The sequence below is a fragment of the Giraffa tippelskirchi genome, chromosome 2 (assembly GCF_054371585.1).
Source record: "Giraffa tippelskirchi isolate mGirTip1 chromosome 2, T2T-mGirTip1v1.2.pri, whole genome shotgun sequence".
Classification (NCBI taxonomy): domain Eukaryota; kingdom Metazoa; phylum Chordata; class Mammalia; order Artiodactyla; family Giraffidae; genus Giraffa; species Giraffa tippelskirchi.
In genome coordinates, this window is record NC_137276.1 from 67,526,774 (window position 1) to 67,550,130 (window position 23,357).

The following is a 23,357-nucleotide window of genomic DNA, read 5'->3' on the forward strand; positions in this document are numbered from 1 at the left end:
AGGAAATCAACCCTGAGTACCCACTGGAAGGACTGATTCTGAAGTTGAAGCTCCAATACTTTGGCCACCTGATGCAAAGAGCCGACTCATTGGAAAAGACTCCGATGCAGGGAAAGATGAAGGGCAAGAGGAGCAGGGGATGACAGAGGATGAAATGACTGGATGACATCACTGACTCAATGGACATGAGTTTGAGCAAACTCTGGGAGATAATGAAGGACAGAGAAGCCTGGCGTGTTGCTGTCCATGGGGTTGCAAAGAGTCGGACACAACTTAGTGACTGAACAACAAAGAACATCCATCTCAGGCACCCCAGGGGGAACAGCATGCAAAGACAGCCTATGTGAGAGCCCAGTATGTTGAGAACACAGTACCCAGGTCTGGCTGAAGGGAAGTGATGATTAGTCTTATATGTCAGCTGGCTAGACTATAGACACTGTTATTCAATCAAATGCTAATCTAGGCTTCACTTTGAAACTATAGATGTGATTAAAGTCAATAAAACTTCAATAAGAGAGATGATCCTTGACAATTTAGGCTTCTATCAGTTGAAAGGGCTTACGTGCAGAACTGAGGCTCCTCAAAAGAAGAAACTCCACTTATGCAGAGCAGCCTGGGCATGTGCCTGAGAGTTCCAGCCTGCCTTTCATGATGGCCAGACCAATGGATTTTAGACTTGCCTTGCCAGCCCTCACAATCATGCAAAGCAAGTTCCTTGTAATAAATCTCTTAATATTTATTTCACAGTGGTTCTTTTTCTCTGACTGATCCCTGACTGATAAAGAAAGGCACCTCTCAGAAGATGGGCAGATGGGGTGGAGGGGGAGTTCAGGCTAGACTTGGATTAGAGAGCCTTGCAGCACATGTTAAAGGCTCTGGACTTTTCCTGAAAAGATTAGGAGAAAAGCAGAAGGGACTCTAGCAGATAAAGAGCAGAATCATATCTGCAGTTTAGATGCTGAGAGTCTGTCCACCTGGAGGATGGGAATGAACTGGAGTGTCCAGGACCAGCCAGGAGGCAGCACCAAAAAAAGGGAGGAAGCCGGAGCCATAATTCAGGTAGGAGATGCTGGATCTTGGTTGGATAAAGCCATAGCAGTGGAAATGGTGAGAAAGGGGCGGCTTTGAGAGACACCAAGGAGTAGGCCACATGGAACTTGGTGACATACTGGCTGGGGATGAGGCAGAAGGAAGAGGAATCCAAGTTGATTTTCAAGTTGACTGCGCTTTTCATCCCACTGGACCTCAACATTCATGGTGGCAACTAGAGGTGCCGCCTCTCATCCACCAGTTGCCCATGAAGCCAAGGACACTCCTTAACTACCCACATGCAACATTCAGATCATCCAGCTCGATAACAGCAATATGTCTACAAGACACCCTGTTGTGAGCCCTTTGGCTCTTTCAAACTAAACCCTTCAGCTGCCCTGCCCAGAACAAGGAAAAAGGCAACATCTGGCAGAACAAAGCCAGAAAAACATGGCTGGAAAGATCCCGGGTAGAAAGGAGGGAGGTGAGAGCAAAGGCAGGGTCAGAGCAGCTGTTTCTGCCATTTCCCAGACCTTGGAGTGAACCAAAGGCCTGGTAGGAATCTGACAGGTTCACGGGGAGAGTGAGTGCCAGGGCACTGGCTGGTGAAAATTGCCAGAGTCTTCACAGGAACCCTGGAAGAACTGGTGGTGAATAGAGAGGAAGGTAAGAGACTCAAGAAGCCCAAACAATACCAGCCACATCACAGGCTTGATTCATTCCATTTCCTGTCTGCAAAATAGGGTTATTTCAGGTTACTACTAAATAGAAGAAAAAGGATAATCAAGCTATAAAAGACTGGATACCAAGGTCTGTTTGAGAGAAAGAAGAGATGGAACAGAGGCATTTGTTTTGATGACTGGCTAAATAATCTGTCTGCAACACAGGAGACCCTGTTTCGATCCCTGGATTGGAAAGATCCCCCGAAGAAGGGAATACTCCAGTATTCTGATCTGGTGAATTCCAAGGATAGAGCCTGGCAGGCTACAGTCCATGGGTCACAAAGAGTTGGACAAAACTGAGCGACGAACACTAAATGATCTTGTCATAACCATTTCTCTGTGGTCATGACGTTTTAAAAGAGAAAAAGGCAGGACTTAAAAACACCCATTAATGAGGTTTTGTTTCTAATAATGGTGGACAAGATACTATTAGACCAACCCTCTTGCAAAAAAACCACCATAAACTTTGGACAAAATATAAAAACTTTAACCTGAAAGTACTGAAAAGCAACCAAAATCAGTAGAAACTGGAAGGGCAAGTCCTCTCAGAGGGAAATGGCAATACATAAGTTTCTCATTTTTTATAGCCCTTCACCTAAAGGCAAGCTACATTAGGAGCCAGCCCAGGAGACTTAAACTATGGTAGAAATCCAAAAGCCGGTCTTACTGGATTAAGGCCACTTTGGAGCAGCTACAACAGCAAGAAAGTGATGCTGAAAAGGAGTGAGCCATGGAGGTGGAACCCCAAATTCTAAATATAAACTCATGACTGGACTATGAACTATGCATGCGGAGGGCACAAGCAGCCTACCTTAAGAGATTTCAACCTGCTATTTACTGCAGGGGAGAGAGTTCAGAGATTTGAGCACAGGCAAACTAATTGCTTGATAAACAAAAAAACTCTACTGAGGAAAATAATAATCCAGAGTCTCTACAACATATGACTCATAATGTCAGAGATACATAAAAGCATAATGACAATCCATAATGTCAGAGATACAATCTATGTCTAGACAATACAAACAAAGTGAGCCATTCCAAAGAAAAGGCAACAAATGAGATTGATCCTGAGATGACTGAGATGGTAGAATTACAAGGATTTTTTTTTTTTGGTGGCCCATATGGGGATACAAGGATTTTTAAAGAAGATGGTATAGTTATTCTGAAAGATTAAAAAAAAAAAAAAGAAAACATACTTGTAATGAACAGATTAGAAATCTCATTAGAGAAACAAATTATTAAAAAAAAAAAAAAATCAAACGGGGAATTCCCTGGTTGTCCAGTGGTTAGGGACCTCGCTCTCTCACTGCCAAGGACGAATGTTCACTCCCTGGTCTGGGGATCTGAGATCCCACAAGTCTCACAACACAACCAAAAAATAAATAATCAAATAATAAAACAATTTCCCATCCATTATTTTAAAAAAATAACTAAATGGGATCTACCCAAAAATAAAAACATATGTCTACACACAAACTTGCATAGAAATGTTCATAACATTCTTCATAGTGGCCAAAAAGTAGAACTAACTCAAATAACCATCCACAGATGAATAGATAAGCAAAATGTGGTATATCCAGACAGTGGAATATTATTCAGCCATAAAAATGAAGTACATAATATATAACATGAAGGAACCTTGAAAACATTATGCTAAGTAAAATGTACCAGACATAAAATACCACATATTGTGTGGATTCCATTTACATGAAATGTCTAGAATAGGCAAATTCATAAAGGTAGAAGGTAGATTACTGGTTGGCAGAGGCTTGGGTAAGGGGAGAATGGGGAGAAATTGCTAGTGGGTACAGAGTTTCTTTGGAGGTGATGAAAATGTTCTATAATTAGATAACAGGAATGATTGTACAATTGTAAATATATTAAAACCCACTGAATTGTACACCTTAAAATGGTTAATTTTATGTTATCGGAATTATATCTCAACTTCCTTTAAAGTAAGGTAAAACATTATGTGAAACTGGGTAATGAATATGAAACTCTGTACTACCTCTGCAACTTTTCTGTAAATCTAAAATTTTTCCAAAATAACAAGTTTATTTTAAAGTAATTCTATTTATAATAGAATCCAAAATTGTTCTCAAGGACATAAATTAACAAAAGATACTTAGGACTTAAACACTTAGAAGTACAAATCACTGCCAAGAAAAATTAAGACCACTCAGAGATATACCATACTCATGAATTGTTAAGATGTCAATTCTCCCCAAATAAGGGTGACCAAGCATCCCAATCTGCCTGGGATAGAGGGGGTTCCCAAGATGCAAGACTATCATTTCTAAAACCAGAGCAGTTTGAGGAAAACCAGGATTAATTTCTCATCTAACTTCAAATTAATCTATTGTTTCAATACAATCCCAATTAAAATTCCAGGTGTATTTTTTTAAAAAGACATTGACAAACTGATTCTAAAATTTATGTGTAAGAACAAAGAACCTAGAGTAGTCAAAACAATTTTGAGGAAGAACAAAGTTGGAGGACTCACAACATCTTATTTCAAGTCTTACTATAAAGTACAATAAGTATGGTATTGGTGAAAGGACAGACTCAAGATGAATGGAAATAGCCCCTTACATATATACTCAATTGATTTTCCACAAAGTTGCAAATGGAATTCAATGAGAAAGGCTAGTCTTTTCAACAAATTGTCATGAACAACTGGACACCCATATGCAAAAAGAAAAAAAAAAACACCTTCAAACTACACCTCATTCCATTCATGTGCTGTGTGCTATACTTAGTCGCTCAGTCGTGTGGACTCTTTGTGACCCCATGGACTGCAGCCCTCTAGGTTCCTCTGTCCATGGGGATTCTCCAGGCAAGGCTACTGGAAGGGGTTGTCATGGCCTCCTCCAGGGGATCGTCCCAACCCAGGGATCAAACCCAGGTCTCCTGCATTGCAGACGGATTCTTTACCAACTGAGCCACTAGGGAACTCACATAAATAATACACCTCATAGACCTGAATGTAAAACCATAAAACTATAAAACTTCTAGTAGAAAACACTGGAGAAAATCTTTGGGGAATATAAAATGAGTGTAAAATGGTACAACCACTTTGGGAAAAGGTGCCATAATGGCATTTTTTCTAATAAAAAATTCAATTCAAAAAAAAAAAAAAAACTAAACATAAACTACTTAAGGAGTCAGCAATTCTTCTCCTAAGGACCCAGAAGAAATAAAAGCATAAAAAAAGTGTACAGAAATATTCATAAAAGTTTTTCATATTAGCCATAAACTGGAAATGTCCCAGAAGTCCATCTAAGGATAAATGAATAAACCGTGATATATTGACATTAGTAAACAGAGATAAATCTCAGAAACATTGGGCTGAATGAAGAATCCTCACACAAAAGAGTATATAGTCTATGATTTCACTTATGTGAAGCTCTTGAACAAGCAAACTTAATTTATGGTTTACACAGAAAAGTGGTTACTTCTGAGGGTGGGGGCAGAGCTGACTGGGAAGGGGTAGAGGGAACTTTCTAGGGTAATGGTAATTTCTCAAACTCTGTTGAAAATTTGGGTTATACTCATGTATATTATATTAAAAATGCATGAAATGCTACATTTATGATTTGTGAATTTCACTAAGTGTTAATTTCATCTAAAAATTCCATTAGCTACTAAACCCAACAAAGACCCTACTGCCAATTCACGACAGGACTCCAGCAACAAGGAAGAATAGTTGAACCATTCCCTCTCCTCACCATCTCTCCATACCCTACCCCTCCAGGCATTCCCAAAATCAGATAAAGTAAGTCAGAACATTTCTGATGTTTGCCCAACCCTTGTACCATCAGGGCCTATGTTTCCTTGAACTGTTCCCCCAAATAAGATCCCAGAACAGAGCTTGAAATTTACATCTAGCATAAATTACTGGCTGGACTCTACTCAGAAGGAGCCCTTGTCATTTCACCTTGATACCTCTGTGCTCAGAGATGTTTCAAGGAGCAGGTAAGAGAGACATGAGGAGAGGTGGGAAAATCCTCCCATCACCTCCCCTTCACCAACCTGACAGCCTGATCTTTAGTACCCTTCAAAGCACACACCAGGGTACTCCTGTCCAGCTGAATCAGAGACTTGCAAGAATCAGGTCTTGCAGTGCCCACATCTGTCACTGTGGGATGCAGACGACTATGTGTGAACCAGCCAGCTTCCAGAACACAGGCTCCCACTCAGCTCTCCCCTTTTGAACTAAATATTAAGTACACAGGCTGACTCCATTCTCTCCTTGAACACACTCAACTCTGAGTGAAAGGTACACTAAGAAAAAAAAAACAAAAACTAGAACAGTACCTAGCATATGAATACATTAATGAAGCAAGTATTCTGAAAAAGCCACAGGCATTTTTTGTTTTGTTTTTATGGCAGTGCCGCACAGCTTGCAGGATCTCGGTTTCTGGGATTGAACCCTGGCCACAGGAGTGAAAGCCCAGAATCCTAACCACTGGGTCACCAAGGAACCCCCCACAGGCATTCTTATTTTCATTCTCATTCAATGAAAAAGATGAAAGGCCACACTGGGTGTGAAAGAGTTGGGATACCTCAACTATAAATTTCGGAAAACAAACTGGTTTGGCCAAGTGGCCTCCCCTTCTTACCCCAGGAGGCCATCATTAACCTTTCAACTCCCCAGTGGGTGTGGTCCTCGAGTAAGAACTGATTCATCCAAACAAACACAGGTGTCCCCCACCTCCACCACCTGCAGTTTGGGAAGCTTCCAAAGCTCAACCCATCAGTTGTTAAGGTCATTTGCTAATTTTTTAAAAAAAAGAACAGAAACAGAAAACACTTGAGGACTAGAGCACAAAAGAAGAGTTAGCTCCTGGTTATCCTGCTAAAGACCCTTCAGTCCCTTAGGGAAATACTGTCAGCCTGGAAACTATTTTTCTCACCAGAGTAAAGCTGGGGTAGAGAAAGTGAAGAGGGAAAGAAGATGCAAAAACTTGGGAGAAACAAACTCCTGCAGGCCATAAATTCAAATCTGTCTCTGCGGTTCAGGTCACTCCTATCTGCTTGGCCACAGCAATCCTTCCTCAAATCTTACAAGGCCACCATGAGCCCCAGGTTTGGAAGCTTAGGAGTAGGACCCATGGAGCACAGTGGGTTTATAAAACTGATGGCCATTCCTCCTTTCCTCCCTGCATTTTGTCTGAGCTGGTCAGCAACACTTCCTAAGCCCAAATGCTCTTATATAGGAGGTGTTGTTTAGTTGCTAAGTCATGTCCAACTCTTTGTGACCTCATAGACTGTAGCCCGCCAGGTCCCTGTGTCCATGGGACTCCTTCTCCAAGGGATCTTCCCGACCCAGGGATTAAACCCACGTTGCCTGCATTGGCAGGCAGATTCTTTACCGCTAAGCCACCAGGGAACCCCTTATACAGGAGTACAGGAGCCTCAAAAAACAAAACAACAATGACAAATCTATACCAAAGAGATCAAACTGATCTGACCAAATTGATTCTTTGTGTCTTTTTCTAACATTTTGCTCTTTCCCACAAGGTAGTGAGAGTGTAGTGAAAACCTGCGTCAGCTCTCAGCTGCTCTTCCTTGCCTTCCTGGAAGTCCATTTTAGCTTCTGGAAGCCAGACCTGCCAGATTTGAGAAAGCAAGTGGACTGAAATTTAAAATATCTTTGACAGAAATCCACTCCTCCTCCTCTCACCACCTTCTGGGACTCTTGAGGTGGCCCGAGACCTGCCTTGATGCCTCCTCTCCTGCAATCTGACCAAGGACCCCCAAATTAGACTAGTAATTAGCAAATACATTTAAAACAAACCTCTCTCCCCATGTGTATCCACTGACCATCATCAAATAAGATCTTCCCCATTTTACTCCTCAAAATATCCCAGTAGGTGGTTTTGTACAAATTATGGCTAAGTGTTCAAAGTCTTATCAATATTCTGTTAAATAATCACAAAACTATTCCTTCCAAGAGCCCCCCATCAGGAGAGATGACCCAGAGCAAAGACCACTGCACTGCACACTCCATAGAATACAGTGTCCATCATATCCTGAACTGTGCAGTGAGGCAGCACTATCTAGGGGGTGGAGAATTAAGAGTACCTGGTGATATGTTCACTTTGTCCAATGCATCTTTCAGATGGCAGCAAACAGGGTCAATCCAGGAACCGGCATTCACCATGGCATTCACCACCGCTGCCTACACCCCAGGTGGCAGCATCACAGCTGCCTCTGGCTTAGCATAAGCTCTCTCTATTTCACCCTCAGGTCCAGACCCCAACTCCCACCACTCCCTCTCTGCAATATGTTCTGTGCTCACCCTTTGAAAGGGGGTTGGGGGAACCAGAGAATGCAGCTGCTAATTCAAACCAGAAAAACCAAGGACACAGGACTGAAAAGAGCTTTTCATCCAGCCTGTCTGAAAGACCCCTTCGCCTTTGAGAATTTGGGCTTGGCTACTTGGTTCACCGCTATCAAAGCCAGAAACCTATTTTCTTCACTCATTCCTGCAAGTAAAAGGAGATGAAATGTGTGTATGTGGCTTTGAAAATGAGCTCTTTAGGGAATAAAAGTGGGGGTAGGTAGAGGTACCACACAGAATTGGATGCATGGAGGTGAGAAGCCAAGGTTCAACCTCACTGGCCTAGGATGTAGAGACATCACCTCTGAGCAGATGATACACAACATCAAGTACCTCATGCTATCCTGCTCCCTTACACCTGGGGACTAAAACAAATGTATTTTATTTGCTGCTCCTTGTTCTCCTCCTCCTCCAAGGATGATTTATGGTCTGAGACAGAGAGGGGTTCTTCCCTAGGAGTCAAAATTGAGGGCTGGAACAACTGGTGACTTGTCAATAGCACACCATCAAATGGTACTCACAGTCCCACATAAATGCAGACAGAACCAGGCTGTTACAGGGAGCTGACACCCACATGAGTTTAGTGGGTAAGAGAGACCACTCAGTGATGCGGTGGCTTATGTTCTTAATGAGAAGCTATTTTACACAAGCAAAAAGCTGCTGTCTCCTAACAAATGGACTCTGAAAAGACTGGAAAGGAGGAATTCTCCCTATTTAGCTAATGGGTTGGGATGTGTCCAGAAAGCCATTTGTCATTTCTTTTTCCCTAGCAGTTAACGACCCCAAACCCTCCACTAGGCTCTGTTCCAAGACCACCACACCACACCACCCAGTACGGCAGAGCATGAAAACCACAGCCTGTTGTCCGCTCCAAGAGTGTAATTTGAAACAAAACAAACAAAACAGCAGCCAGTTCACAATCGGTAGATTCTGGTCAGCTCCTGGTGTACATTTCCTAAGCACCCCCACCCATGAAGCCAGGGCTGAGGCCCCTGTCTCCTGACCGCACAGCTCGCGGGCTCCGTGGGTCCTAAACCTCTCCCTAAAACATCACTTTTCCAGATTGAAAGTTCCTTCGATTAGGAACCTGTGCACTTCACTGCACAGAGTTGAGGAATGGAGACACTTAAAGTTGGCCCAGGGCAGCGTCCAGTTATGTCTTGTTGAAGGTGGAAGCTCTTGTGTTCCCAGCAAGAAGGAACGTCTCAGGACAGTCCTTCTCCAGCCACTCTGTCTGCGCCCCCAAACCCGCACCCTCCACCGCCAGTTCCCGCCCCAAAGGCCAGGGCTCGGTCCCGCAGCTCGCGCCGGACGCTCTCCCCTCCCGGCCCCACACTCACCCACCGCCAGGATGCGAAAGCCCCGCGGCGGGCGCAGGGCCCGGCGACACCAGGCGTCGCGCAGCACCTGCAGGCTGGCGGGAGGCGCGTGCACCAGCAGCACCGCGCGCCGCAGCCAGCCCTGGAAGGCCAGCCGCGAGGCGGCGCGCGCCAGCCGCGAGTTCCAGAAGCAGCCCGCGTTGGCTCTTCGGAAGGCGCGGAACACAGCGCGCCCGCCAGGCTCCTCCGCACCCTCCGCCTCCTCCTGCGCCTCCAGCCTGCACAGCACCAGCGCCAAGGAACTAGGAGCCAGTTGCACGGGCCGGGCCATGCTGCCTCGGCGGCCAGGGCCAGCAGCTTCGGTGCGCTGGTGGCCGCGGTCTGCTGGAGGGATCGGCTTACTGTGCGCGGCGCCGGCTGCCGGGGGAACGGGGCTCCAGGGGGCGGGGTCGATTTGAGCGCCGGGCAGGGGATGGGGCGGGACGTGCAGCATGGGCACGGCCGCTGCTCTCACCCGAGAGGCGGCCAATAGGGGTTTCCAAGTGCCGAATTCCCAGGTCATTGTCCATACCCCAACCCAATCCCCCAACTCCCACTCCGGGGGACTCCTCACTTCCCTGCTTCCCAGCAACCCGGAGCTCCTCTTCCCCCATAGGCTGTCACTGGGGCTTTACCCGACCGGTGGGCGGGGGACGCCCGCAGCTCCTGAGAAACCAAGCTGCCTCCAACTGCGGCGCGAACGGCAGGCCGGGGTTCCGCAGAGCCCGGAGGACTAGGATGACCGCCTTGGCCCTGGCTTTGGGATCGCCCCCAAGAAGACGCCACGAGGGGTGGACTCCCTTGGGTCAGGAGTTAGGTCTCCGTCTGCTTCTCATCAGTTTGCGTAAGTTACTTTCCCTCTGTGACCTCCGTTGACTCTCTAGTAAAATAAGGAGTTGGGAATCAATTCTAAGAACCTTTTTCGTGACTTTCTGAGGTTCTATTGTCTGGTCCCGCTCCTGGGTTATCCCATTCACTTGAAGTGTTAAGGAACAAAAAAATGATCCAAAGGCTCCCATCTCGATCGGCTGGCGAGGTGCTGTGGTGAAATCCGTGGGATTCAGGCCTCGGTTGGGATGGGGATTCAGACAAGAATCGCTAGGAGTGTACGGAAAGAAACTTGTGATCGATCTGTCACAGCAGACTCTAGCCAGTGCCTCGCAGCATGGGGCACAGTTCAGATGCTGAGGGGAAAAAAGGCTGGAATACCGACTGTTGCACTGGGGGTAAGAACATAAAGGAATGGAAGGGCAGTCTATAATCAGCACTTTAAGAGGGAAGCAGAGGGGCTTGAGGAGACTTGGGAGTCAGTCCAGATTCCCACTCCCTCAGCTTATCAGTTATCAGTAACTACAATAATTTGAGATAATCTTCACCTTGCTTCTAGTGAGTCATTATCACAGTAAATGATAGGGGATATTGTTGATAGCTAGAGCTAACATATATTGAACACTGTATGCTGGAGGCCTTAATTTCACAACTCCATGTTGATGAATACAGCACAGAGCCCAAATGAACTAAATGTCTGTATAGCCAAGCTCCTCCTGTCGTGAGAGATGACATTACTGTGTTCCCCAACCTGGGACACTAGGACTTTAATCTTTATATTTAGCATCTATGACAGTGTCTATGATATCTCTATATTTCTAGTATCTATGACATGATAATGATAGTTTCCGTTTACACTAAGCTCACTCCACCTAGAACTGTATTGAGAATTTGACATGTGTAATTTTATTCTCAGAATTAACCATCTGAAAGGGGGTAAAATTATTGAGCCCCATCTTCCCTCCAGAGCAAATAACTGCCAACAATGTATTTCACTTTTCCCCTCTCCTATTTCCAGATGATCTCTCTCTTGCCTACCTTATCAGGTCTGAAATTCCTGCCAGTACAATCCCACCTTAGAAAGACTATGTCTCCAGAGTCTCAAAGCACATTCATTGTGTCTCCCATTTTTACTTTTCGTAAAGATTTAGGTCATCTAATTTGCTAATGTCTACAAAAATACAGTAGCATTTCATGGGACAGGACCATAGGATCAGTAAAGAGGTTTTGGGCTTCAAGACCATCAGGAAGATTGAGATGGCTTATCCTAGAGAGAGGGGAACAGGAAGCTAGTGCCTTTGATTGAATTGAGGGAGTGGCACTATGGGGGCACCCCATATGGAGGGACGCTTGCAGATATTTGTAGAGACTACACTCTGAGGCATCAGCCTTGAGAACCACAGTGACAAGCTCTCTGAGGCAATGCAGTCAAGACCATTGCTGGGGCCTCTCTGAACAAACTTGGTGGTGAGTGCAAGTAACACTGACGTCAGTACTGTGTGTCAGCAGGTGCTGAGGCAACTGTAATGAGCACCCCAGGAAAAATATCACGCCCTGTTTTCCTCATTTTCTGGGTATCATGTAAACCCCCAAGTTGTTTTGTGTGTGACAGTTCCAAGGAGCAGACTTCCCGAAACATGGTCAAGACATGGCCAACTCTGGCAAATGGAACTTGTGAGCTTATTTGGTTTAGAAAACTGAAGGGTAACAGATTCATTCTTGCTACCCTATAATTGCTAGAAAAGATGAACTGGGTCACTTGATGCTCACACCTGCCTGGTGTCTGTCCTATCTTAGGACAGATGATCCAGTTCAATAATCCTGATTCAGTGCTCTTCACACCCTGATTCCAGCCTGTCTTATCCAGCCTGTCTTCCATTTCCATCCTTGCCTTCCTCCTCCAAGCTACTCAAAATTACACACCTTCCCAAATATGCTTCCATATCTTTGCTCACACTATTTGCTCTGCCTAGAAAGCCTCTCCCCTTTCCATCAGGTGATATACTACAAAGGCCAGCTCATAAAGCCTGTGACACATCCAGGAAAATTAAATCTGTACTTAGAGCTTTGTTAAACCTCTCATAATACCTGTGTGTTAAAAGTTATAACATTTACTTACCTGTCTCGTCAGGCAACTTGAGATTCTTGGAGGGCGAGGCTTCTGTCTGATTCATCTCTGTGACCCATCATATAGCCAAGTACCTGGGCCATAGATTTGTTCCATCTGAATCAAATCTAATTTAACTAGTGCTTGATCCAGGACAACCCTGTTTCTCTTGCTTTCTTGCTAGCCTGGTGTCACCACCATACACAGAAGCATTCTGTTTTGAGGGTGAATCACAGGAAGACCTTGGTGTCCAACAGTCAATGCCGAGGTCAAAGCCTCAAGGAACATGCACCCAGGTCCCACACATCCAGGCATCTGCAGTTCAGTTTCTCTGGAGTCATTTTATGACACATATGTTATACTCAGTATTAATTACCTCAAAATTTTTTTCACACTAAAATTCATCAAGTGGAAGTTCCTTCTCCTTAAGTCAGAAAATCAAGCCTTGACACTTTAGGCTGATTTAGAGAGCATTTTATATCTGGGTTCACTTTATTATGACCATTTCTGCTTATACAGGACATTTCTTTCCTTTATCAGAGGGAAAAAAAAGCCATACAGACTTTTGTTTCTATTTCCCAAAGGGAAATGTGAGGCTTTCCTAAGCAACTGTGATGACTCAAGGACAGAAAAAGGAAGTGGGAGCAGGGGAAGGACATTTAATGCCATTTCTTTTTAAAGAAAAAACATTACCTTTATTCTAGCTGTTTTATTTAGGCAAGACTCTAGGCCACAGTAACAAGACTCTGGGCCACAGTAGCTTTGTCTGTAAACTGAGAGTAAGAACACTTGACTGACCTGAGAGATTTCTTAGAGTCCCTTTCAGCTTCACCTTCACTCCCAACAGTAGAAACCCTAATGCATTTTCGGTAATCATTGAGCCTAATGAGGTCCTAAGAGATGAAAAAGAGCTTGAGGGTCAGATATCCCCAAGTTGATTCAGATTTGCCTTTAAACATTTATTTTTTATTTTTTTTTATTTATGTGTTTTTGGCTGCTCTGGGTCTTTGTTCCTGTGGAGGCTTTTCTCTAGCTGTGGGGAGCAGGATCTACTCTCTAGTTGTGGTGTGCTTTAGCTTCTCATTGTGGTGGCTTCCCTTGTTGTGGAACATGGGCTCTAGGGCGTGTAGGCTCAGCAGTTGTGGCTCCCAGACTCTAGAGCACAGGCTCAAGTGTTGTGGCGCTCAGGCGGGGAATATTCCCAGATCAGGGATCAAACTCATGTCTCCTGCATTGGCAGGTGGATTCTTTATCACTTACCGACCAGGGAAGCCTGCCTTTAAACATTTCACTTCTTTATCTTCTCAATGGCAAGAGGTCAAAAAAAGAAATAAACATTGGAGAAAAAGCCTGGAACACTAAGAGGCTAAGAATACCAGAAACTCCATAATTCTGATGTGAGAAATGATTAAAAAAAAAAACCAAAAACTATTCTGATCCTTGTTAAAATGGTAAGGAAAATTTTGCCCAAGGCTATCACAAAGTCTAGATAGCAAAGATAGCTATGAAGCAAAGACAGCAAAGAAGCTGGGGATTTTTGCCGAGGAGCAGAGTGAGGAAGTCAGTGGATAGAAAATTACTGATAGGAGACATCAAGGATGGGGGATCCTTGCTAAACGTCGAGAATTTATACAGTGGGGTGGGAGGTGCAGAACTTGATCAGTTAAAGGATTTGTACTAACCTGATTTAGCAGTATTCTTGGGCAGGGCAGGCAGAAGATTAAGATGAGGCCCAATTTGGGGCCTAGTCGAAAAGAGGACTCAGAAAAAAAACAACAAAAACCTACTGTATAGCACAGAGAACTTTTATCCAGTATCTTATAGTACCTATAATGGGAAAGAATCTGGAGAAAAATATATATGCGGATGTACAATTGAATCACTATGCTGTATACCCAAAACTAACCCAACATTATCAATCAACTATACTTCAATAAAAATTTTAAAAAATACTATAAATAAATAAAAATTTAAAAACAGGGCCCATAAAGAGCTGACTGTATACTTTGGTCAAGGAACATCTTTGTCAGGAGCCAGTACAAAGCTTTCCATCACTCTGCCCCTCCCTACTTCATTAAAGAAATTAATATCCATAAAGCATTTTAAACACCCCATAATCCCATTTTTGTTGGGGAGGGGACAACTGAAATAATTATCATTATGTTAACAAAAATTATTTGTAGACAGATTACAAGCAATTTTTCTATGAGCTTCTCTATACTTTCAAAAAATTCTACAGTTAAAAAGAGGCCCCAATAATTTTTGAGTAAAAGGAAGTAAAGGCAGCTGGCTCTTCTGCACTGGATCCATTAAAGCCAATAAGTTTTTTCTAACCAAAATGAGCCGACTCCATCACTCCACCTCCCCGTTAAACTTAGGGTCAGAGGGCAAGTCTCAGACCTGGAAAATATTACTTCTGGAAAGAAAGCTGGAGCAGCAATCTATCAAAAAGGCATAGCACCTAAGTGCCCTGCAGCCAAAGCCAGTCAGCAAAATTCCTCTTACTTGAAACATAGAAAATCAGATTATTTCCCTGACACCAAAAAATAAAGTATGGAGGCCTAAGGCAAGATGCCAAATTCAGTTTCAGGCATTTTAAAGGAGCCTGCCTGTGTGTGCACTCAGTCGTATCTGACTCTTTGTGGCCCCATGGATGGTAGCCCGCCAGGCTCCTCTGTCCATGAAATTTTGCAGGTTGCTATTTCCTTCTCCAGGGGAATCTTCCCAACCCAGGGATCAAACCCATGTCTCCTGCTTGGCAGGCAGATTCTTTACCACTGTGCCGCCTGGGTATCCTACTATTTACATGCAGATCTGATCAAAAATGAGTTGTCCTCACTCTTGGTGCCCAGATCTCAGACGAACTCTGTTTCCAGTGAGGCCCCTGCCTTCCAGGTACAAGTCTCTCTTCTCTGCTTTCTTATGGGGAAGAAGGATGCTAACTTCCCTCACACTGAAATCGTCATGGATTGTGAAACAAAGTGTTGCTTTCCCCGTTCTGACAGTCTGTCTACCTGTTACCGGTTGTTTAAGCAGGAATCTAGGATTACCTTTTATTCATCTATGTATCCTCTAGAATGCCCCCACAGCCCTGCTCAAATCAAGGAAACAGATCCCTGAACAAGATGATAAAGAACAAAAGTGTGGTACCAGAGAACTAGTTCAAGTTGGTACCAATCAACCCAGCTTTAGGCCTAAATAGATGTAACTCACTGAACATTCTACAGAGGAACTGAATAAAACATGAAGCTTTATAGCAGCATCTGTAATACAAGAACAAATACTTATTGAGCCTGCTGAATCCCAGGCACTGCCTTGGGTAATAAAGAGGAGGATACAATCATAAAGGATGCATTTTCATTATTTCAAGTAGTTTACAATCTAATGTTTTTCTCTTCATGACAAGAAAAACAAAGCAGGGGAGGAGAGAATGTAACTTGAGAGGCTAAAAGGACTTCCCTGGCAGTCCAGTGGTTAAGACTCCATGCTCCCAGTGCAGAGGGGATGTGTTCAATCCCATCCCACATACCATGTGGCAAGCCCTCCCCCACTAAAAAAAAAAAGATTTAAGAGACATGCCAACCAAAGCAACAAAGTGTGGGCCTTATTTGGGTTACTTATTTGGGTTACTGAACACTTTGAACAAATTGAATGTGAAACATGAGGTACAGACACTGTCTCGATGTTTGATATGAAGAACAAAAGGACAAACGAAGGGACACATGAAATGTGATTTATGAAGAAACAAAATATGCTCTTAAAATATCTTTACCTTTAAATATGTATGTCAATTCGTTGAATAAGTTGGTGATTTTCTTTTCTGCTCTTCAGTAAAAATGATTACTAACCCTCAGTCATCACCTCTAACAACAAAGTACATCTAGGTAGCTGAGTGCTTGTAAAATATAGTTGCCAGTAAGACCAAAAAAATTAATATTTTTAAGTAACATCTTTAAAGGAGAAAAATGTCTGCTTTCTAATAATCTCTGGCATTGTGTTCTCTTCACTCACTACAAACAAACAAACCAAAAAAACAACAACAGGAAAGAATAGCACTGGAAAAATAGAAGTGGTATGAATGAGCCTCTTTGTATAGAGTTAGGAAGCTACAAATTTTGATCTTACTATCAGAGCTGTGACATTGTTCCTCATATTAGGACAAAGATTCACACTGAGGATATATTAAGATTTGTTTCCTTTAAGTAAACTAATTTACATTCCACATACATAAAATAACCTTGCTTGGTTGACTTTTCCTGTAATGGAATCAGGAAATCTAATAATATAGCTAAAAGGAATTTTGTTTCATCTGTTCTGTCAAAACACTTCATAATCTGAGGGAGGACTAAGGAAGTTAAACAGTTGCACAGAGTCCATAGCTAGTTAGTGTTTGAGCCAAGAGAAAAAGTGAGAGAGATCTTCGACACTCAAGTCTAGAGCAGAGATGGGCAAACTATGTATGGTGGGTCAAATCTAGCCTACTGTTTCTTTTAGTATGGCCTGCAAGCTAAGACTGAAACTTATATTTTTAAATAGTTGAAGAAAAAAAATCAAAAGAAAAATAATATTTTTTGACAGGAAAATTAAATGAAATTCAAATTTATGGCCATTACGTTTTTTTAAGTTAAATTTTACTGGAGTATAGTTGACTTACAATGTCATGTTGTCCACTATGTTTTACTGGAACACCAGCACACTCTTTCATATATGCATTCTCTATGGCTGCTCTTGTCAGCAGAGTTAAGTGGTTGCAACAGACTGTATGGTCTGCAAGACCTAAAATATTTCCTCTCCGGCCCTTTACATAAGACTGCAGAATCCTGGTTTAGAGCTCTATTCATGTCTAGATTGCTTCACAGAACAGGGCCAGACATATGGAAAAGTATTCTTATTGCACAAATGGTAGGCCTCCTGGTTCAACCCAGTTGCTCTGCATGTTGGATGCTGCCGGAAGAGGGGAGAATTGGTAGCTGCCCCAGCTTGTCCTCCAGCCGACATGCTGAGCTGAGGTGAGGGGATTTAGTTTCTGTTCTCACTGCCCATCTAATCATGAGCTTCTCAGGTAACCCTGTCAACAGGGAGACCAGTTAGTGCCAATTTCAATGTGAAAGGCATTTCCTTAAGGCAGAACTGAGATCTCCACCTCATTTCACACAAACAATTCAAGGTCACAAGGTTAACCTGGTTAGAGTCAAACCAGGGCTTAAAAAGTGAAAGGCAGCCTTTCTTACAAAGCCCTAGATCTCTCTAGACTCCTTAGGAAAAAGTGTCCAAGAATTTACCTATTTACCACAAAGGGACCTAACACTACAAGGGTTAACAGCCAACAGGCCCTGCAAATTTAATATCCCTCCACAAGATTACTCTCAAGATTTCCCACAGATGTTTATGGCAAAACTTTATTAGAGCCATGTGTAGTGATCAGCTTCCTTGGAATTCAACAGCATTAGGTTTTCCACTTGACCCACCTCCAAGGCCAGTGAGTTTTCAAAATGCATTTTTTACAAGTGAAAACATTCTTTTATAGGCAACTTTGTTTTGTACTAGATTGCCTAAAACTTTACTGTAAATAAATTTTTATGTGTGCATTGTAATATTTTAATAAGATGAGCAGAGCTCACTTCTTAAAACCTTTTGATGGATCACTTCATTAAAAAAAAACAACTTGTTTCTGGAGACTGCAGTTTGTTATTCGAAAGAATTCCTAATTTTCAAAAAGTGATATGCTATTCACATAATATAAATTGTTTATTCTAAATAAGATTGTTTATTTTAAAATGAACAATTCAGTGGCAATCACTACATTTACAATGTCATGGTTTCTTATGTCAATGTAAGCCTTTTATATTTACAATACTATTATATTAATATTTTGACTGTAGAGAAGACACATACACCCATACTGTCCATGTTCCTCAAATGAATTTGAAGCCAATTGTTTTTTAAACCAATAAACTGTCCTTCTTGGACATTCAAATTGCCAAACGGTGAAGAGAGGTAAATCACAGTAGAGGATAAGAGAAAAAGAAAAAATTTTTTAAACTGATTACAACCACTCAGAAAGGAGATTTACTAGGTTTTCTAGGGTTTGATCCCTGGGTTGGGAAGATCCCCTGGAGAAGGGGATGGCAACCCACCCCAGTATTCTTGCCTGGAAAATTCCATGGAGAGAGGAGCTTGGTGGGCTACAATCCATGGGGTCGCAAAGAGTAGGACATGACTGAGTGACTAACATACACACACACACACTAGGTTGCAGACATTTCTTTGGGGACATTAATATCTCCCAATATTCCTCCAAATCACATATTTTATTTTTTAAAGAATGCCTCTATTATTTCTGAAAAATGACATACCTCACAATTAAAAATTTAAAGTACAAAAAGGAAAACATTAACTGAAATTCTACCATCCAGAAATGATCATCTTTAACAACAGGGTGAACATTGTTTTGGGTAAATACAGACAGAAAGAAACAAGTTTAGAAAAATGGAATCATACTATATATCACATTTTAAATTAAAAATATTAGTATCAAGAAGATGGAATAGACAAACTTTTCTGTATTCTTCCCATTTAATAATAACTATTAGACCTTGGGGGATATCTTCAACCTCCACATTAATCACATTATCTTTATTAGTTCTAACAGTAGGAAAGTTGTTAAAAAGAGTTCTTGTCACAAGGAAAAATCTTTTTCTTTTTGTATCGATAGGAGATGAAGACTTAACTGAAATTATTGAGATGGGACTTTCCTGGCAATCCAGTAGTTAACACTCTCTCCTTCCACTGCAGAGGACATGGGTTCAGTCAGGGGACTAAAATCCCGCATGCCACACAGTACAGTCAAAAATTTAAAATTAATAAAAATAATTTTGGTAATCATTTCACAATACATGTAAGTCATTATGCTGTACACCTTAAATACAGTGGTGTACATCATGTTAATAGAACTGGGGGCAAATTTTTAAATATATATATTAACAGGGAAAAAAAACCTCAATGGATGACCCAGCAATTCTACTCCCAGGTGTATACCTGAGATATATCAAAAACTTGTTACATCAATGTTCATGGTAGCATTATTCATAACAGCCAGACTGACTGGTTCTATTTTGAAAACACTAGCTGAAAGGTTAAAAATTCATCTCCTAGAAACATTCCCAACAGCCAGGTGAATGCCTCCTGAACTTGCAAAGCTGGTAAAAACCCTGGGATTAAATAATAGGTGGATTTGGGAAAGAAGTGCAGAAGTGCAGCCCAAGGCTAGTGTACTTGATTTATACCTTAAGGAAGAATGGTTCAAAGTAGGTTTTAATTAAATATTTATGTTATAGCCAGAAACAGCAAGTGGCCTTTGTGTAATTAGGGACTGGCTTTCAAAAGGCCTATCTAGCTAAGAAAGAAAATGAATCAACATTAAATATTTGTATGTTGGAAGTAGACTCTGTTCTTTCCCTGCCTGAAGGAAGATAAAAAGGCTAAAGATAACCAGTGAGCTGCATTTGGAAATACTAACAGGCTAGGTTCAATTTAAGTGAACATGAGGGTTTTACTGAGGCCAGATAATATAATATTTATTCTTGCCTGGAGGATTCCATGGACAGAGGAACCTGGCAGGCTACAGTCCATTGGGTCACAAAGAGTTGTACACGACTGAACGACTAACACTTTCACAGGCTAATAACTGCTGTTATCAACTTTTCAAACCCTTATATGACCCTTGCAAAGGAGAATCTATCCTAGCAAACTAAACCCAAGCCAAGTTTGTTTTTAGTTTATCTTGAGTCTGAAAATTTAGGATGATCATGAACCACACAGCATGCAAAGTCCTCATATTTTGTCTCTTTAGATGTGAGAAAGTTTTGATCAGTGTTGTAATAACCTCTATATAATGGCTTCCTAAAGATCACATTTAAAATTGTTCCCTGCTCTTTATGATGCTTCATTTGCCTGAATTGCTACAGCAACAGCAAAGTATCAACTGTTGTTGGACCAAAGGTAAAACTTGCACCTGATTAGTAGCCCCAGAGAATTTTTAGGGCAAAGGCTATGAACACAAATAAACGCTAATTTTAAAAGAAATGTTTGAAAAAGTTCAATTCTGAAGTTAAATCAATCCAAATTTGAGAATCTAGAACAAACTTCATATAAAGAGATACCATCTTAACCACATGTTAACAATGAAACTGCAGTATTACAATAAAGGAGAAAAATTAAAGTGATTATATGGCATTCTTTGATGTTAGGTCCAGGGCACATGGGTTCTAAAACTGGTGAACTGGAATGCCACCTACGCTCAAGACACTGTAAAACAATGCCAAGATCCAAATATTTAAAAGGTGACTGAAATATCTAGACCTAGACTTCAAAATATTTTTAAAGTTTAAATAACTTAGAAACATAGATGTTTTAAAATATCTACTTAAGTTCTCCTGATTTTATACACTTTACATGCACAAAATCTCTTCATACATCGTTTCACAACAACTCAGCATCTCTTTAAAAGCACTGGTTTTGCTTCTGATCTTGAATTTACCTTTAAAGCAAGAGTACTGCTGGAGCAATGCTGAAAGCCTGGGATAGCAAGAAATTTGTGGTTCAGAGCTTTTATCTCCAGAGGCTTGTTTCCTAAGTGAAGTGAAGTGAAGCTTAGTTGCTCACACTTAGTTGCTCGACTCTTTGTGACCCTGTGGACTGTAGCCCACCAGGCTCCTCCGTCCATGGGATTCTCCAGGCAAGAATACTGGAGTGGGTTGCCATTTCCTTCTCCAGGGGATCTTCCCGACCCAGGGATCGAACCCCAGTCCATTGCAGGCAGACGCTTTAACCTCTGAGCCACCAGGGAATAAAGCGTTTCCTAAGGTGATCTTTATTTGCAGACTGCTAGGGGTCCCGGGCAACAAAGAGCTAAACATGATCAAGTTCTGAAACAGAAAAATTAACTGTGGAGCTGAAGGCTAAGCTTTAGAAAGGTTCTTTTTTCATTTCAAATCGAGATTTACCTTGGATTTGATTCCACTCAATTTGAAATTAGGATGGTTCACACTAACAAAATATATTAAATATATGAAAATGCTTATTTTTGATTAATAACACCACTAGGTAGGCTTTATTACCTTGATTGTCCGTAAATACAGTGTGAATGCAAATACCACCACCCTCACAAAACTCGTCTTCAATTAAAATCTGTGTAGATGTTTCCTGGCTTCCACTTCGTTTGCTGAACCCGGGCCCCCCGCTGAATCCTGCCTCTGTGGTTGGTTGGGACCCTGAGAGTCTGCAAAATCTCTTTCAGGGCTGGATGAACAAGCTCTGTCTTCATGAGCTTGACACTGGTTGAGGTCTAATTCTAACTGATCAATTTCCCTTGAACTAAGATTATAATCTGCCTGGTTTTTAGTAATACTAACACAGCCTAAAATATTATCATCTTTTCACCCTATTTATTCTTTCTACCCACCAGACCTTTGGACAATTAAGTCAGTCATTCCACATTAGTTAGATTACGTTCAGTATTTGATAGCTCACAAAGGAATTACCATCACGTCAGCTTGAGGATGAGAAGTGGAAAAGAAAAAAGTAAAATGATGAAGACTAATGTAAAGACTAATGTAGTAATAAAGACTAAAAACTAAAATGATAAAGATTCAGTTGTGTAAGCAGTTGTGACCATTCCCATAAACTATTTTTTTCAAAGTAGCTTCTCAAAGTGACTACCCTGCAGGTTACTAGACCTGCATCCACTAATTCAACAAATATTTCAGTGTCTGCTATATCCAATGTAGAAATAATTTACCCCTACAAGAAGACCAAAATGCTCGGAGATAATATCTCCACAACAACTGCTGCTTTTCTTAGAGTTTTAAAAATCACGTATCGGTAGAAAAAACTGCTGTGTATACTTTGGATTAGAGGTTTTCCAAGCATGTTAACCTAGAAAAGCTGCAGCACTAACCCAGGGAACTTGTTAGAAATGCAAATTCTTGAGGCCTACCCGACTGTCTCAATTAGAAATTCTGGGAATGGGACTCAGCCATCTGTTTTAACAAGAATCCCAGGTGATTCTGATACTTACTAGTTTTAGAACCACTGCCTTAGTTTAGGCCCAGTGATCACATTCAGATTCCATCCTTAATAGGACTAAACAAAGAGGTGACTCAATGGCTTAAGTAGTACTCTATTCTGAGTACCCGACGTAATATGTCCTCTCTACAAAAGGAAAAACCAAGTGTATTAATTTATGGTCAAAAGTATTTGAGGACTTAACCTTCATTTATGTATAAGCCTGAGGTTTGTTGTAAAACTAGTAAGCACCAAGGAATTCCTTGGCAGTCCAGTGGTTAGGACTCTGTGCTTCCACTACAGGGGAGCCCAGGTTCAATGTCTGGTTGGGGAAGTAAGATCCCACAAGCTGTGGCCAAAACAAAACAAAAAACCCCCAAAACTAGTGAACACTAAAAGCAGGCCAATTTTACCCATAAGGTGAATAATAAATAAGTTAACAGTTTGTCTTAGACTGGTTTACACGTTGTCTTGATACATTAATAATTTTTCTTGGCGCTCTGCTCTTCTCTCAAAAGGTTCCCAGTTCAGGGTCTAAGTATCACCTATTCTTAGTGACAGAATGTTAATAAAACACAGAGGCAGTAAAATGTGTTAATAATGATACCTAAAAAGTTCTCATCATTCCAGTAAGCTTCATTAGACAAAAACAATTTGTAAAGATATTCTTAGTTTTTATTAACTTCCAAAAATCCAAATACAAAACTACAGTGGAACAAATTTCTTTCCTAGAACCCACAGACACAGCAACTGCAGTGCAATTTACACTGGGACATTTGCTGCCCATTACATGTCCTAGGGAGGGGCCTTTATTGGTGCCTCTAGTTAACGATGCTCACTTCAATCTTTTGCCTAAAATCAAGACTTACTTTTTGTACCTACTTTGACTTCACATCACTGGG

The 23,357-nt window shown here is 41.7% G+C and overlaps 1 protein-coding gene across 3 annotated transcripts in view; it reads right to left on the bottom strand.

The window, feature by feature from the left end:
• Positions 1-9,812, bottom strand: part of STOX1 (storkhead box 1) — a 51,867-nt gene extending 42,055 nt beyond the window's left edge. For 2 of the 3 annotated variants that reach the window (XM_081568689.1, XM_081568683.1), the window contains exon 1: positions 9,438-9,810. In XM_081568689.1, the coding sequence (XP_081424815.1) occupies positions 9,438-9,747 (310 nt within the window). In that variant the 5' untranslated portion in view covers positions 9,748-9,810. Of the gene's footprint in view, positions 1-9,437 lie in introns of all 3 variants that reach the window. The other variant, XM_081568676.1, reaches the window with a different exon arrangement.
• Positions 9,813-23,357: the final 13,545 nt, after the last annotated feature.